A 13,897-nucleotide genomic window follows, 5' to 3' on the forward strand; every position below is an offset into this window, starting at 1 on the left:
AAGATGTGGAATGTCTTGCTCATGGATCTGAGCAGTTCAGGGTACACACTGCTTCAGGCAAGGCTGGGTCCAGGCGCTCCCTCAGTGCCCTCAAGGTCTCACCTCTGCCCCGTCAGTGCTGTTCGACTCTGAGGAGACTTCATTCTTGGGCAGGCTCAAGATGAGAGGTGGCAAGATGGCCAGTGGCCACTCTCGGCTCCCTTCTCCAGGAGACAGAGCGCCCTTCTCTCCATGAGGCCTGATTGCTGCTGCTCACGCCGTCTTGAGCTGCTTGATTCCTTTGATCACAGGGCTCAGATTGGCAGGCTGGGGTCCCATGGCAGCCCCAGGGAACCGAGAGGCTGAGGGAGGGGCAGGGTGATCCCTGAAGACCACTGGGGCCACTTCCAGGAAATGTGGAGCAGACGCTTGTAGGCAAGGACGGAGGTGCCCTGTGGGCTGTTGCCTGGTGCACTGAGCTGGTCCTGTGACGTCTGACAATGTCCAGAACCTGGTAGCTGTCTGCCCTGGTGCCCTTCTCAGGAACATCTAAGTACTTTTGCAGAAAGATTTCCTCTCACAATCCCAGAATCTGCGACCATGGGGAAATTTGGAGCCCTGAGTCCTTGAGCTTCTTCACAGAAATCTCCCCTCCCAGTGGAAGTCAGGAATTGGAACAGGAAGCTGGATGAAGGCTTCTCCAGGAGGGCGGCATCAGAGGGTCCCAGCACCCTGCCCCCAGCCCCGTCCCAGGCCCCACCAGTTCTCAGAGGGCAGAGGTTGAAGGCCTCTTGCCTCCCGCCAGCATGTGCTGCCCAGATCTCGGGCCCTGGTCAGCAGTCCCTCCTCCAGCCTCTGCCCTGACCCCAGGGCCTCTGTATGTTGTGGCCCTGCAGCCCCCGCATGGAGTCACATGACCGCTCCACCGCATTTCCCAGGGACCAGTCTGGTCACAGGGCTGCTGCAGCACCTCACTTCTCCTGATGACCAAAGACCCTGGGTTTTGAGGTCCTCCAGCCCCCAGCCCGAGGCCCTGAGAAGACTGCAGTGAGATAGACTGAGGTCCCCACCTGCCACCATGCTCAGCCTCCCTCCAGGAGGCAAGGTGCTCTTGGGCTCCAGTGGAGGGAGACACTGGACACATCCTCTGGGTCTCCAGCTCTGGGTGAAGATTTGTCTGAGGGTCCCAGGCGGGCATCTGGGAGGAGGGTCTGAGGCAGACAGAAAGGGGGCTTCACATGCAGCGCTGGGGAGGGCAGCCCAGGCGAAGGGAGCTCTCGCGCAGACGTGGGGAGAGGGGGCACGTAGGATGCTTACAGAGGGGGGCTGGAAGAGAGACTGGGGTGTCAGAGGAGTGGGGTTTCTGGGCTCTGAAGCCATCAGGGAAACCTGGAAGGTGCTGGCACGCCCTACCACCGCCAAGGGTGGCAGTGCTGTGCAGGGGCCCGCGGGAGACCAAGGCGGGACCAGGACGGCTGTGCGCCGGCTGTCTGTGTCTTCACATGGGTGTTTGTGCAGTGTTTATGGTGTGTCCTCGTGTTGCTTGCTTGGTGGTTCTTCCACTGAACGTCACCCAGCACGTGATGGAGCACAGAAACTATTAAAACGTGCTCGTTGGCTGGCTGGTGACTGACGGACTGGTTGTCAGAAAGGCAGGCCGCGTCTTCCCGCTCCTCAGGAGGTGCGGCTGTGAGCTGCCGTGTCCACACCGACTACACCTGGGTGCACAGACGCACAGATGGCTTCTTCGCACAGAGGAATCGTGCTGCGTGCGAAGTCCTGCTCTGGCGGCTGCTGCTCAGAGCCACTCTTTCGGGGAAAATAGAGAAGAGCATTTCCCCGACCTCGTTAGCAATGATGTGATGCATCGCCATTTCTAAAGCATCCTGCCATTTGTCAGCGTGAAGCTAGGAGTGATCAGCGCCCGGTGTGAAGCCATGGGGAGCACACTTGCGCTGCGTGACTGGTTTGTGTGCATTTGTAAGGAACTGACACCTACAAGTGGAATTGCTGGCTCAAAGATACACACACTTGACATTTTGAAATTTCCCAGTACCCTCCTCCACCAAAAAAATGGTCCTCACACCTTTGCCAACACTAGATATGATCATTATTCTGAGATTTTGCTAACGTGGTGCGTGATCAGTAACACATAGTCATGGTTTGAACCCCCTTGAATGCTAGTAAGTTTCACACGTTTATTTGCCATTTGTGTCTGCTTTGTGAATGACAGACCTTGTGCTCCTTTTTCTGTGGGGTCATTCGCCTTCTGTCATTGATTGCTGGCAGCTCTTTGTGTATGACGGATATTAACCCTTTATATATTTAGTGCAGTTTTTCCTCCAAGTCTGTCCCTTGTCTTTTGACTCTGTTTGTGGAATCTTTTCCGCACAAAAGCTCCATCCCCCTCTGTTTAAGTGTATTCAGATCTGTTGGCCTCTTTATTTTGTCTTCTGCCTTTTGTGTCTTGCTTAAAATTGTAAAACACCCTTCTGTATTTTTTCTACTATCTTTACAGCTCTGACTTGTTTTGTCGCTGTCTGCTTTGCTTTGGTTTGGTTTTGCATTTAGCTTTTGAATCCACCTGGAGCGTTTTTTGTGTAGGGTCCAGTTTGTTTTTAGAGTCCTCTGGTGTGTCCTCTGGTTACCTTTCGAATTACCCGCCTGGCTTTGGCAGGCCCCATTCTAGCAGGCGGCTTCTGCACCACCCTGTTCCGCGGGATCCTTCACTGGTGGGTGACTCGCTCTGTCATTTGTTGACTCTCTGCAGGGCCGAGAGGGACTCTCTGGAGAGCAGCCTCTTTGAGGCCCAGCAGCTGACAGCACAGCTGCAGACACAGCAGGAGCAGCTGGAGGGAGAGGCCCAGAGCGCCAGGCTGGCCCAGCAGGCCTTGCAAGGTGCTCGCGGACGGGCTCCCCAGGCTCCTCCCCCCGCGTCAGCCCTGGAAGGGCCCTGAAGGGGCCCAGACACAGCCTAGAGCTCTCGCGGCTGACCGGGTAGCACCACTGTTGTTGGTGAGGGCCGGGCACCTGCCCAGCCTGCTTCCAGTGCTGGCCCAAGGCTCAGAACTGGGCTGTGGCCCAGGGTCAGCATGGCAGCCCCTTGCCCCATCCCCTGTGCTCCTGCCCCTCAGCCCACCCAGCCACGTGCCAGCCAGCCAGCGCTGGGCGGCGACCCGGGCGCACACCTGCACGGGGGCGTGGAGCTCTGTCCTGCCAGCTTGGGCAGAGCTGAGGGGGCTGTCACTCCACAGGGAGCTCATGGGGGCTGCAGGGTGTTTTGGGGGTGGGAGGGGCAGCCAGTCTCTGATGCACCTGTCACTTCTCAGTGGAACTGGAGCAGCTGAAAAGCACCTGGGAGGTCCAGGACACGAGGCTGCAGTGGGACGTGGGGCAGCTCCGGCGGCAGGTGGCGCAGCAGGAGCGGGACGTGCAGCTGGCCCTGGAGAGCCGGGTGCTGGCCCACCGCGAGGACCTGGCCCGGCTCCAGAGGGAGAAGGTCTGCTGCCCGGGGACCACTGCCCGGTCGCCTCCCTGGAGTCTACCCCAGTCCCAGAGGACGGCAGGGGAGGGGCCCCAGGAGACAGAGGTGCCCAGACCACACTGAGGCGGGGCCAGGGGAGGACTCTGCACAGCTCACGTGGGCAGCCAGGGTGTGGCCCAGAGTGTGCGTGCAACACCGGTCCCTCACAGGGGGGTCTCCCCCATGTCAGCTGACCCGGCCGTGATCGGAGGGCCCGTCTGAGCCGTCCCACTGGTTGCAGGCTCCTGCAGGCCTTGTTTGACACGTCCTTGCACCCGTGGCCGTCGGGGCGCCTGGGGCTCTGTGGAAGCTCAGGTGTGAGGTACCTGGGGGACGGTGGACACGGAGGCCCAGAGAGCCCCTTGCGGCCCTTGCTTCAGTGTCACTGTGTACGGCACGAGGTCGTGAAGCCGGCTGGACTGGGTGGTCCCCGGTGCACGTCCTGCCCTGGCGCCCCCTGAACCGTCCCCCACCCAGGGCCACAGGCGCCTGCTGGCTCACGAGTCCTGACCTGGCGTCTTCGCTGCCCGTCCCTCTTCCTCGGCCCAGGAGGCCCTGCGTCTGTCTCTGACGGAGGAGAGGGAAGTGTCAGCACGCCGGCTGGAGCAGGAGAAGGAGCTGGTGGCAAGAGGTGCAGCCAAGGGGGAGGCTCTGAGGGAGGAAATTCAGAGCCTGAAGCACGAGCAGGAGGAGCGTCTCCTTCAGCTGGAACAGGAGACGCAGCAGGTGACGGGGGCTGCGAGCAGCAGGGCATCCTCCCCTCCACCTCCCCGTGCCGTCGCCGCCCCAGCAAGAGGGCTGTGGGGGGGGGGGGGCGGCTGCTCCTGGTCACTGCCTTGCAGCTTTGTCTTCCACAGCAGGCCTGGTGGACGGACCCCCACCCATCCCTCCATCCAACCATCCATCCCTCCATTCACCTGTCCGCCCACTCATCCCTCTGCCCATTAATCTACCTGCCCATTTATACATCCATGCTCTTCACTGTCCCTCCATTTTTTTTTCAAAAAAAATTTTTTGCAGGGGGGGGAGGTGATTAGGTTTGTTTGTTTGTTTGTTTGTTTGTTTATGGAGGAGGTCCTGGGATTGAACCCAGGACCTTGTGTATGCTAAGCATGCACTCTACCACTTGAGCTGTACCCTCCCCCCCAACTCCATTCACTTGTCCATCATCCATCCACTCCCTTGAATATCCATCCTTCTATTCACACAGCCATCTGTCCATCCACATACATGGCCGTCTAGTACCACACCCAACTGACCATAATCTATCCACCAGTTTCCTTAAACATCCATCCAACTATCCATGCATCTAACCATCCATCCATCCAACTATCCATGCATCTAACCATCCATCCATCCAACTATCCATGCATCTAACCATCCATCCATCCAACTATCCATGCACTCATCTGACCCTCCTCTATTCACTCACTCAACCGCCCAACCATCCACTCAAAGATCCTTCCCTCTGTCCACACACTCAGCTGTCCATCCACATCCACTATCCATCTATGTGTCTGATTATCCATCCGCCCATCTGATCATCCAGCCAGCCGTCCATCAATGTATCCAGCAGCCATCAGCCAGCCACCTGCCCATCCTCCAGCCCACAGGCTATTGGAACTCAGGCACTGGGCACATAAAAGCTACCCTCTGAGTCCAGCCTCTTCCAGTACACCTCGAAGCACTCACTCGCTGCTGAGCGAATGGAGCACACGGGCAAACACGCTCCTGCGGGTTGTCACATGGTGTGCGAGGACTCCTGATGTCGGTACAAGTCCCACGTGGCAGGGGAGGAGTCACGGTCGCAGGGACACCCAAGGTTTACTGTTGGACTCTCTGCTTCCTGCTTGGATTCTCACAGCACAGTGGGATGCGTGCCCTTCTTTGTCCAGTTTTACTGGTGGGGAAGCAAGATTCACAGATGGTGAATAGCTTGCCCAGGGCTGCGCAGTGCACCTGCTGGCCACTGGGGTCCTCGTTCTTTGCTGCTCCTCTGTTCCGCTTCCTGAAAGGCAGGGAGCAAAGGCCTTCCAGCTGTGATGGCGCTTCAGGGGCGGGGCTTAAAGGAGGAACAGGCTGTTGTGGCAGAGAGGGAACCAGCACTCCATGGGTGTCTGGGGACGGTGTGCATTTCTGAGCAGAAAGCCTCAGTTTCAGCAGTGCACTGGGGTGACTCACAGAACACAAGGAAACAGCACACGTACAGTCATAGTTCTACCGTAGAGGACTCGGGGGCAGGACAAGCCCAGTGAAGAGACGCAGGGACTGGCCTTCTCCCCGTAGAGTCCGGGCAAGTGGTCCTGGATGGACAGAGGGGTGGGTGGTGGGCAGGTGGCTGGATGGCCGTCCGCCAGGCCTGCCGTGGAGGACAAAGCTGCCAAGCAGTGACCAGGAAGGGCTGCCCCCGCAGCCCTCTTGCTGGGGCGGCGACAGCACGTGAGGGCGCTCACCAGCCGGGCAGCTCCAGGGCTCCCTCGCGCGGGTGTGATTGCCTGAACTCAGCGTCCGGCCCCTCCCCAAGGCTGGGAGGTGAGCGATCTCACTGCCCCAGTGTTCTAATCACCTTGTTAGAGCAAGCTCAGATGGGATCCCAGGGCCCGTGGATAACCAAGACACCCCCGACTCGTGAAGTTCCGCGGGGTTGCAGGCTCCCCGCACCGCCCCAGGGACCCAGGACGAAAAAAAGAGATTCTTTGTTCTGGAACGTCCTCTCAGAGACTCCAGCGCCCAGACCGGCAGATAGGGGAGCCTGCTGTCAGGCCCGCCCCCGCAGCGCGGGCGTGCAGAGTACGTGCGGCACTCCAGGCCTTCCTCGTCTCAGGATCTACAGACCTGGGGCCTTTCCACCCTGTTTCCAGGGCTTGATTGCTTTTTCACAGCTGCGTAATGCCCCAGCGGTCTCACGGATCACCGTGTGTTTTGTTGGCCTCCCTTGGGTGGGACTCCTGTTGCAGTTACAAGTGTTACACACAGTCACCGGTGGCCCTGAGCATGGGTCGCCCCACACTCGTCCACGCGTGTCCCCAGGCTGCCTTCCCCAGTGGGCCTGGGCATGGAGAGAATGTGCATGTGTGACCCACAGGTGTTGCCGAATTCCTGCCGCCCCCACAGCCTGGTGACAGAGCAGTGCTGATGGGAGAAACGCGGCCCCTCGGGGCCTCATGCACGCCTCCTCACCCTGAGGGACATGAAGCATTTGGGGAGGTTCAGGACCATCAGTGGTGCCTGCCCTGTGCTCAGGAAGCATCGCCTGGACCGGGTGGGCTGCTCTGGGGAGGAGGTGGTCCGTGAAGCCCCCTGACCCACGCTGGGAAAGAGCAGGTGTTGGGCAGGTGCAGGTGGGAGGGGGAAGGACGCCCTGGTCGGGGGGCCGCCCAGCCCAAGTTGGGAGGCTGGACCCTGTCCAGGGGGAGAGGGGGCCGCACCCACCCCCTCTGGACACAGAGGCCTGTGAGGGGCTGCCTCCTTCCGGAGCGGGGACATGGAGCCAGGAAGGGCTGGGGAATCCAGCGTTCGGCCAAGCCTCCCCTTAGAGCGGGCCCCCGGCCCTCTCACAAGCACCCCACCCTGGTCGCCCAGGCCCTGTCTCTGAAGGACACGGAGATGAACCGGCTGAGGGAGGAGCTCGCGAGCACCGCGCAGGAGCTGGACCTGGCGCGGCAGGAGGCCCGGAGCCAGCAGGCACGAGCTGAGGTGAGCCCCACACCGGCATGGCCCTGCTGGCCCCACCAGACCCCTGGATGCGCCCCCTCCTGCCTGCTCACAGAGACACATGCCTCCATCCCTGATCCTTGAGCCTCAGTTTCCCCTGGGCCTCTGCAGGTCTCCTGCTGGGAGGGGATACTAAGGGAAGAAAGCGATGGGGCGGGGCGGGGCAGAAGCCAGCGAGAGGAGGGCCTGGGGCTGCGAATGAGCCAGCAGCAAGTGCGGCAGAACCCAGGCCCGCGCCCGCCAGCCCTCCAGCCCCAGCCTCACCTGTCTGCACCTGAGCTGCCCGTGGGAAAGAGAAGCTGCGGGAGGCGTGCTCAGGGGCCTCTGGGGGCCGGCTCACTGGAGGGGCCCCTTCCAAAGGAGAAACCCAACCAGGAAGAGAGGCGTCCACCCAGGGGCCAGGAGAGACCCCAGCAGGCAGCCTCCCACCTCGGGCCAGTGGACAGAGGCCCACATGTTCATGGAGGCCACTGTGGGAGCCAGCTAGGGTCACCTGGGGACCCTGACTCCTCTTCAGGAGCCCATGTCTGGGGGAGCGGGGCAGGCAACAGCAGCTGAGACGGGGGTGGGGGCGGCAACCCTGGGGCCCTGTACCCCCACCCCACGGGCAGGGCTGGGCACCCACTGCTGTCACTGGCAGGGTAGCCTCAGCCCATTTATGAAGTGGTGCCAACCCCCGCGTGAGTGATACAAAGACAAGGTGACAGAACGTGGATGGAGAGCTCAGGGTCAGGGCCACTGCCCCGGGGGACTGGTGGGGGTCGTGTGCACTGAGTGTGTTCCTGGATGCAGGAGCCGGGGTTGGGGAGACAGCCTCCCGCCCTGCAGGGAGTGGCCATGGTCAAGGGTGAGGCTGGACCCTGTTGCTCACCTCCCCTCCGGGCTCCACGTGCTCCCACTGAGCTCAGCGGGGCCAGCACCCCGTCTCCTCTGCCTCCTGCCTCCGTCCTTCCAGTCTGGGCGCCTTCACACTTAATCTAGGAGATTCTTTTCAGCCTGGTCCTGGTGTGTCCCCAGCCCGAAGGGCGCGGGGTCAGATGCTCCCCTGGTGTTACGTGAATGAGTGAGTGGACGGAACGTGGGCCGCAGGGCCGGGCCCGGAGCTGACCCCACGAGTGGGGCCTTGCTTGCTGACTGCTCGGGCCCCGGGGACAGCAGTGGGCGTGAGAAGGCCCCCTGGCTGAGGGCAGGGTGCCCAGACAACAGGGCCTGGGGCGGCCACACAGTGTGTCCCGACCTGCGGGGCGTCTGGGGGCGGGGCGCTGTACAGAGGAAGTGTTGCAATTAGGAACTGGCGCCCAGGGCGTTTCTTCACCCCAACTGCCTGCACAGCAGCCCGGCCCCGGGTCCCTGAGCAGAGCCGCCCGAGCAGCTCCTGGCGCCCGGGACAGTCTTGCCCAAGAGCCTGTCTCCCCAGAGCTCCCACCCTGCTCCGTCCCACCCCCGAGGCCGATGGCCCTTCCGCAGGCACAGCCGCAGGGGTGTGGGAGGCCCCATGGGACAGTGGCCTCCGTTCTCTGACCACCCCTAGCGGCTCCCTCCACCCACCCCGACGGCAGGGGACCAGGAAAGACCCCCAGGACCCCAGGAGCTGACAGCCGGCTCGCAGAGGGGCCTCCCTTGAGCTGGCTCTGAGTCTCCCCCCGGGCTGGAGATGGCCTGCCAGCAGCCGACTCTTCTGGGAACTCGTTAAGCCTTCTTTTGCCACCTCGGCTTGGCAAATGGAAATTAAAACGCACTGAGAGGGGAGGGAGGGGAGAAGTGCCTGCCAAGGATCTCCAGTCGTGGGGTGACCTAGGAGGGAGCCCCTGGGAGTGGAGGGCTCCCAGCCACACGAGGCATTCACGGCAGCCGTGCTGGGGCCTTCTTGGGGGCGCAGCTGAAACTGGCCAACCAAGGTGACACTTCTCAGTGGAGCAGGACAGCGGGGGCCGGAACAGAGGCAGCACCAGTGAAGCACCTTCACCAAGAGGACGAGGCTCAGCCTGAGAGCCCCCAGCCTCCAGAGCCCTCAGGCAGCGGCCTGCAGGATCCAGAGGGGAGTAGGGGGGTCTCCCAGAGACCCAGGGGTGGGGGCAGCAGCACGGTTGCCACACCCCCATGGAGCACAAAGCCAGCTCTGTCGCCTGCCGGCAGGGGAAACTGCCCCCCTTGGCCTGGACTGCCCTGGGGCAGAGGTGCCCTGGCCAGGAGATCAGGCTGGGCCTCGGGCTCAGGGTGAGCACGTAGCATCCTTGTTCATGGACAGGAGGCTGCTCGAGTAAAGACCCTCTGGCCTAAGTGCCCATCTGCTAGCCCTGAGGGGAGGGTCTTGGGCCCTGTGACCACAGGAAAGCAGACCCAGGCTAAGCCATGTCCGGAGAGGATGTCCCAGCCATGGAGCATGGCCACGTGGTCCCGACAGGGACAGCCCCACCCAAGGGATGCAGGCGGAGCCCCACAAGTCCTCCCCAGTGCTGTGGGTGCTCACATATTTAGAGGCGGGGGGCACTGTGGGTCCCCCCAACCCCCATCTGCCTGCTTGGAAGTTCAGGGGGTGCAGGGTCAGCCCTTCTGCATGGGAAGGTCCCCTCTGGGGCCTCTGCCCCCACCCTTGTCCCTGCGTCCCCTCAGGACCTGGCATTGGTGGCACTGGCCATGGTCAGCGTGAGACCACCTTGTGTGGTCTGAGCAGGCCACTTGGCTGGCCCCAGGACAGCGTGTGGCTGCCCACGTGGGCCTGAGCTGACGGCCAGGTGCCTGCGCTTCAGGTGGTCCCTTGATGCCACAGCCGGCTTACTGCCCCCCAACCCCTGCCAGGCCACCGTCAGCGCCATGACTGCAGAGCTGAAGGCCCTGCAGGCCCAGTTTGAGGACGCCATCTCAGCCCATCAGATAGAGGCCAGGGCTCTGAGCGAGAGGCTCCGGGAGACGGCGGCGGAGCGAAGCACCGCGGGGAGAGAGGTGAGGTGATGCTACGGACGGCTGGGCTCCACAAGGGAAGGGAGGGGAGGCCTTCCAGCGGCAGGTGTGGCCTGAGGGGTAGGGAGGGGACCCTTGTCCAGCCCCTAGCCACCCAACAAGCCGTGGGAAGACCCTGGGTGAGGAGATGCTGGTCCAGACTCCACGGACCGGGCATGGGGGGTGGGGGAAGGGCGGGGTCTGGTGGGGTTTTCAGGGGCAGCCATGCATGGGCCCAGCCAAGGCTGAGAGCCTGACCCAGGGCCCCCAGGAGCCATATGCAGTGTCCCGGGGTGGGACAGCCCCGGGCAGGGCGAGGAGAGGCCCCGGCCAGACGAGGCTGGGGCTCAGCAGGCAGGCAGATTGGGGAGGTGTTTCTGAAGGAGATTTGACAGGACTTGGGGACGGCTGGAGAGGGGAGGGCAGGAGGGCACAGGGATTTGGGCTGGGGGAGGGAGGGCCCGCAGGGAGCAGGCGACCTCGTGCACTCCCCGGGCCATGTGCCAAGACTGGCGGGCGGCGCTGCGGGGAGCGGCCTGCACGCACCAGGCCTCCAAGGCGGCGGCAGAATGAGGAGAGGGGCTGGGCCTCCCCCAGCACCCCCGAGAGGAGAGCTGGCCGAGAGAGGAAGAGAGTGTGATTTAACATGACAGGCTGTTTACTTTGGCCCCCAAAGAGAAAGGTCCCCTTTCAACAGATTTCGAAGTCAGGCCCGGTCAGCGACCACACGGGGAAACAGAGCAAGACTTTCAAACTGGGGGCAGTGGGGGAGGAGCTGGGGGGCTGGGGGCGCATCTGTTCTGGGGGGTGAAGGGAGAAAGTGCAGCCTCGTGGGAAGTTCAGGTTCCCGGACAGGCTGCCCCAGAAGGGAGAGGGGCCCCCAGAAAAGGAGCGGAGGACGGGGAGGCTGAGGCGGGTGAGGGGGTGGGGGGCAGGGGGACAATGGCAGAGAGAGGGGGCCCAGAGAGCCCTCCCAGGTGCCGGGCTGGCCCAGCGTCGCCATGGAGACCATGGCATTTTCACAGTCTTTAAACTGGAGGCACGTCCAGGCCTCTCGCAGCCCTGCCCGAGGTCCACATGTGGGTCTGTGTGTGTGCACGCATGTGCGCACCCACCACACAGATCACACACATGCACACGCCACACACTAACACGATACATACATCTCCTGTGCACATGGAGACCACACCCCGATGCACACACACACACACGCGTGGACACCACCCTCACACTTGCACACACGTATGGACACCACGGAGAGCACACGTATGTGTGACCAGCAGCACGTGTGGCTCCACACGTGCTCACACAATGCACATGCATGTCTGTGCGTGCACATGTGCAATTGCACACACCACATGCTCACACATGCTGTGTGCATACACACACACACAAGCACACGTGTGTGTGCTCGCCCATAAATGCACACGCAGGAACACGCGCACACGGGCCAGGGCCCCACAACAGCTCCTCCCCTGCTTTCCCTCCCCCGTGCAGAGCCCTCGGGCCGCCTCCCTGCAGGAGATTTCAAAAGAGGCTGTTTATACAATTTCTAGTAAAGAAATAATTACTATAATCACATTAAGCGATTTGGCTGTAAAATTCCTGTAAAAGGGACGGTTGTTCTCATGAGGCGGGGGGTGGGGGAGGTCCCCCGCGTTTGTTTTACTTGTTTTCATCTCCCTGGCCCTGGGAAATGAAAACAGCTCCTTTTATGATGGACGGGCCCTTTCGCTGGTCCTTGACCTTGGGGTGGATTTCTGCTGAGCTCAGCGGAAAATGCTCCGCACGGTTGTGGCTCCCACATGTAGGGGGCGGGAGGGGAGCGGAGGGGACTCAGGCCCTTCCCAAAAACAGAACAACACTAACAGCGGGCGGATGCGGGAGCTGGCCTGGCCAAGGGCCTGGACAGCGTCCTGCTGACACAGCCAGCCAAGTGGGGAAGTGGGGTTTGCTCCTGGCACCGGCCCTTGACCCAGCTCCGTTTCTGTGGCTCCTCTGCCGGCTCCCTCCACCTGCTCCTCGGTGGAGCCCTGGTCGAGGCCAGAGCGCCGAGCCCCAGCCCCACAGCCTGGGAGTCCAGGGGTGGGCTGCCCCTTCCCCAGGTCTGCGCTGCCCTCCAGCCCCTCCCACCAGGGGCTGCGCCTGGGGGCCCAAGGCAGTGAGGACCCTCACCCCAGCCCACACTTCAGCTCCCAGAACCACCGAGTCAGCGGGCCCTTCCTGGAAGCCCTGGGGGCGAGGAGGGCCCAGGTGCAGGGGTGGCACAGGCCCTGGCTCCAGCACAGTGGGTGTCCTGCCCTGGGCCCAAAGCAGGCCTGGCAGGGGACGAGGACACACCGGCAGCCTCTCCCTCTCCTTGAGGCAGCTCACAGAGACACAGTGCAGCCTGGGGCCGGGATCCTGTCTGCTGGGCCCTGAAGTCCCCGCTGGCTCCAGCGTCTTCCCACCCCAGGCCTCCACTGTCGCCATCCCTGGGGTTTAGGAGGCCATCGAAGCGTGTGCCTGTGATGGCCACAGCCTGGCCCGAGTGGACGGGGGATGCTGAGGGCGCAGTGACCCAGAGACCCACCTCCCCGCTGCCTCCCTCTCCGACAGGGGAACGAGGCCTGAGGGAGAGGCCATGCCCATGGCCATTCCGGGATCAGGAGCCTGGGCCCCTGAGCCTGCTGGTCACTCCGGGGCTGGCAGTGGCCCAGGCACCACACCGTTACTGAAGGGGAGGAGTGGGCACAAGGGACAGCAGGTGGGGACAGTGCGGATATGTGGGCAGCGCTGCTTCCCACACCGGCCCTGCTGACAGGATCAGTGTCAGGGCAGGTCCAGGGCCAGGGTCAGGGGCTCTGGGACAGGCCCTTGTGAGCCGCCCTGCAGCCTCAGCGGCAGCAGGGGAGGTACTGTGGGGACAAAGCCAGGCTGTCTGCTTCTCCTTCAAGTCCTTGAGGGGGGGACACCTGTCCTGCTGCCAGACCAGAGCCAGAGGCCACCGCTGACCCCGGCCCAGGGCCCCCAGCTGGCCCCTAGAGCTGCCCGCTCTCCTCAACCCAGGCCAAGAGGCTGCGGGCACAGCTGGACGAGGCCCAGGGAGGGCTGGCCGCACTGCGCCGGGAGCTGCAGGGCAGCGAGGAGAGCCGGGCGGGGCTGCGCAGGGAGGCCCTGGAGGCCCGCCGGGCGCTGGGTGACGAGGTCCACGAGAAGGACGTGCTGCAGGATTCCAACACCGAGCTGCGGGCCGCCATCCGCAGGGCTGAGCACGAGAAGGCCAGGTAGGGTGGCCGCCCCTAGGAGCAGTTGCAAGGGAGCCCTCCAACCCCAGTGAGGAGTCAGGGGCAAGGCAGTGGGGCCTGGGGTGCCCTACTAGGCTGGGCCAGGTGCTGGTGGAGTGCACACACCAAGCCAACCTAGGATGCCAGCTGCCCAGCTGAAGGGTCCACCGTGCTGGCCCCAGCACAGAGGCTGGGATGCAGACAGGCCTGTCCTCACACTCAGAGCGTTCCATTTAGCAGGCAAGATGGCCCTAAGTGACCGGAAGGAGACAGCCAGAGGGTGGGTAGCAGAGGGAGGCGGAGGCCTGGCCGGTGGCTCCGGGAGGCCTGCCACAGGCAGGACAGCCAGGCTGGGTGTGTAGCCTCCCAGGGGAGCAGCAGAGGTGCGGCTGGTGCTGGACATTAGATCTCTGGAGGGAGGGTGTGGAGCAGGGGTGGGGAAGGCAGGGGGTGGGGGGGCAGGCCAGCTGGACCA

The 13,897-nt window shown here is 62.8% G+C and overlaps 2 protein-coding genes across 2 annotated transcripts in view; one reads left to right on the forward strand and one right to left on the reverse strand.

The window, feature by feature from the left end:
- CROCC2 (ciliary rootlet coiled-coil, rootletin family member 2) overlaps nt 1-13,897 on the forward strand; it is a 63,620-nt gene that overhangs the window by 30,778 nt on the left and 18,945 nt on the right. Inside the window, exons 17-22 of the mRNA XM_032479184.1 lie at nt 2,750-2,877; nt 3,309-3,478; nt 4,052-4,228; nt 7,085-7,198; nt 10,016-10,159; nt 13,205-13,422. Of these exons, the coding sequence (XP_032335075.1) occupies nt 2,750-2,877; nt 3,309-3,478; nt 4,052-4,228; nt 7,085-7,198; nt 10,016-10,159; nt 13,205-13,422 (951 nt within the window). The remainder of the gene's footprint in view (nt 1-2,749; nt 2,878-3,308; nt 3,479-4,051; nt 4,229-7,084; nt 7,199-10,015; nt 10,160-13,204; nt 13,423-13,897) is intronic.
- On the reverse strand, nt 5,682-10,011 carry LOC116663840. Its single transcript, XM_032480749.1, has 2 exons — nt 8,088-10,011; nt 5,682-5,805 (listed from the first exon to the last, which is right to left on the reverse strand). The coding sequence occupies exon 1, from the start codon at nt 9,316-9,318 to the stop codon at nt 8,194-8,196; it is 1,125 nt and encodes a 374-aa protein (XP_032336640.1). The 5' UTR covers nt 9,319-10,011; the 3' UTR covers nt 5,682-5,805; nt 8,088-8,193.

The sequence above is a fragment of the Camelus ferus genome, chromosome 5 (genome assembly GCF_009834535.1).
Source record: "Camelus ferus isolate YT-003-E chromosome 5, BCGSAC_Cfer_1.0, whole genome shotgun sequence".
In the NCBI taxonomy this organism is placed as follows: domain Eukaryota; kingdom Metazoa; phylum Chordata; class Mammalia; order Artiodactyla; family Camelidae; genus Camelus; species Camelus ferus.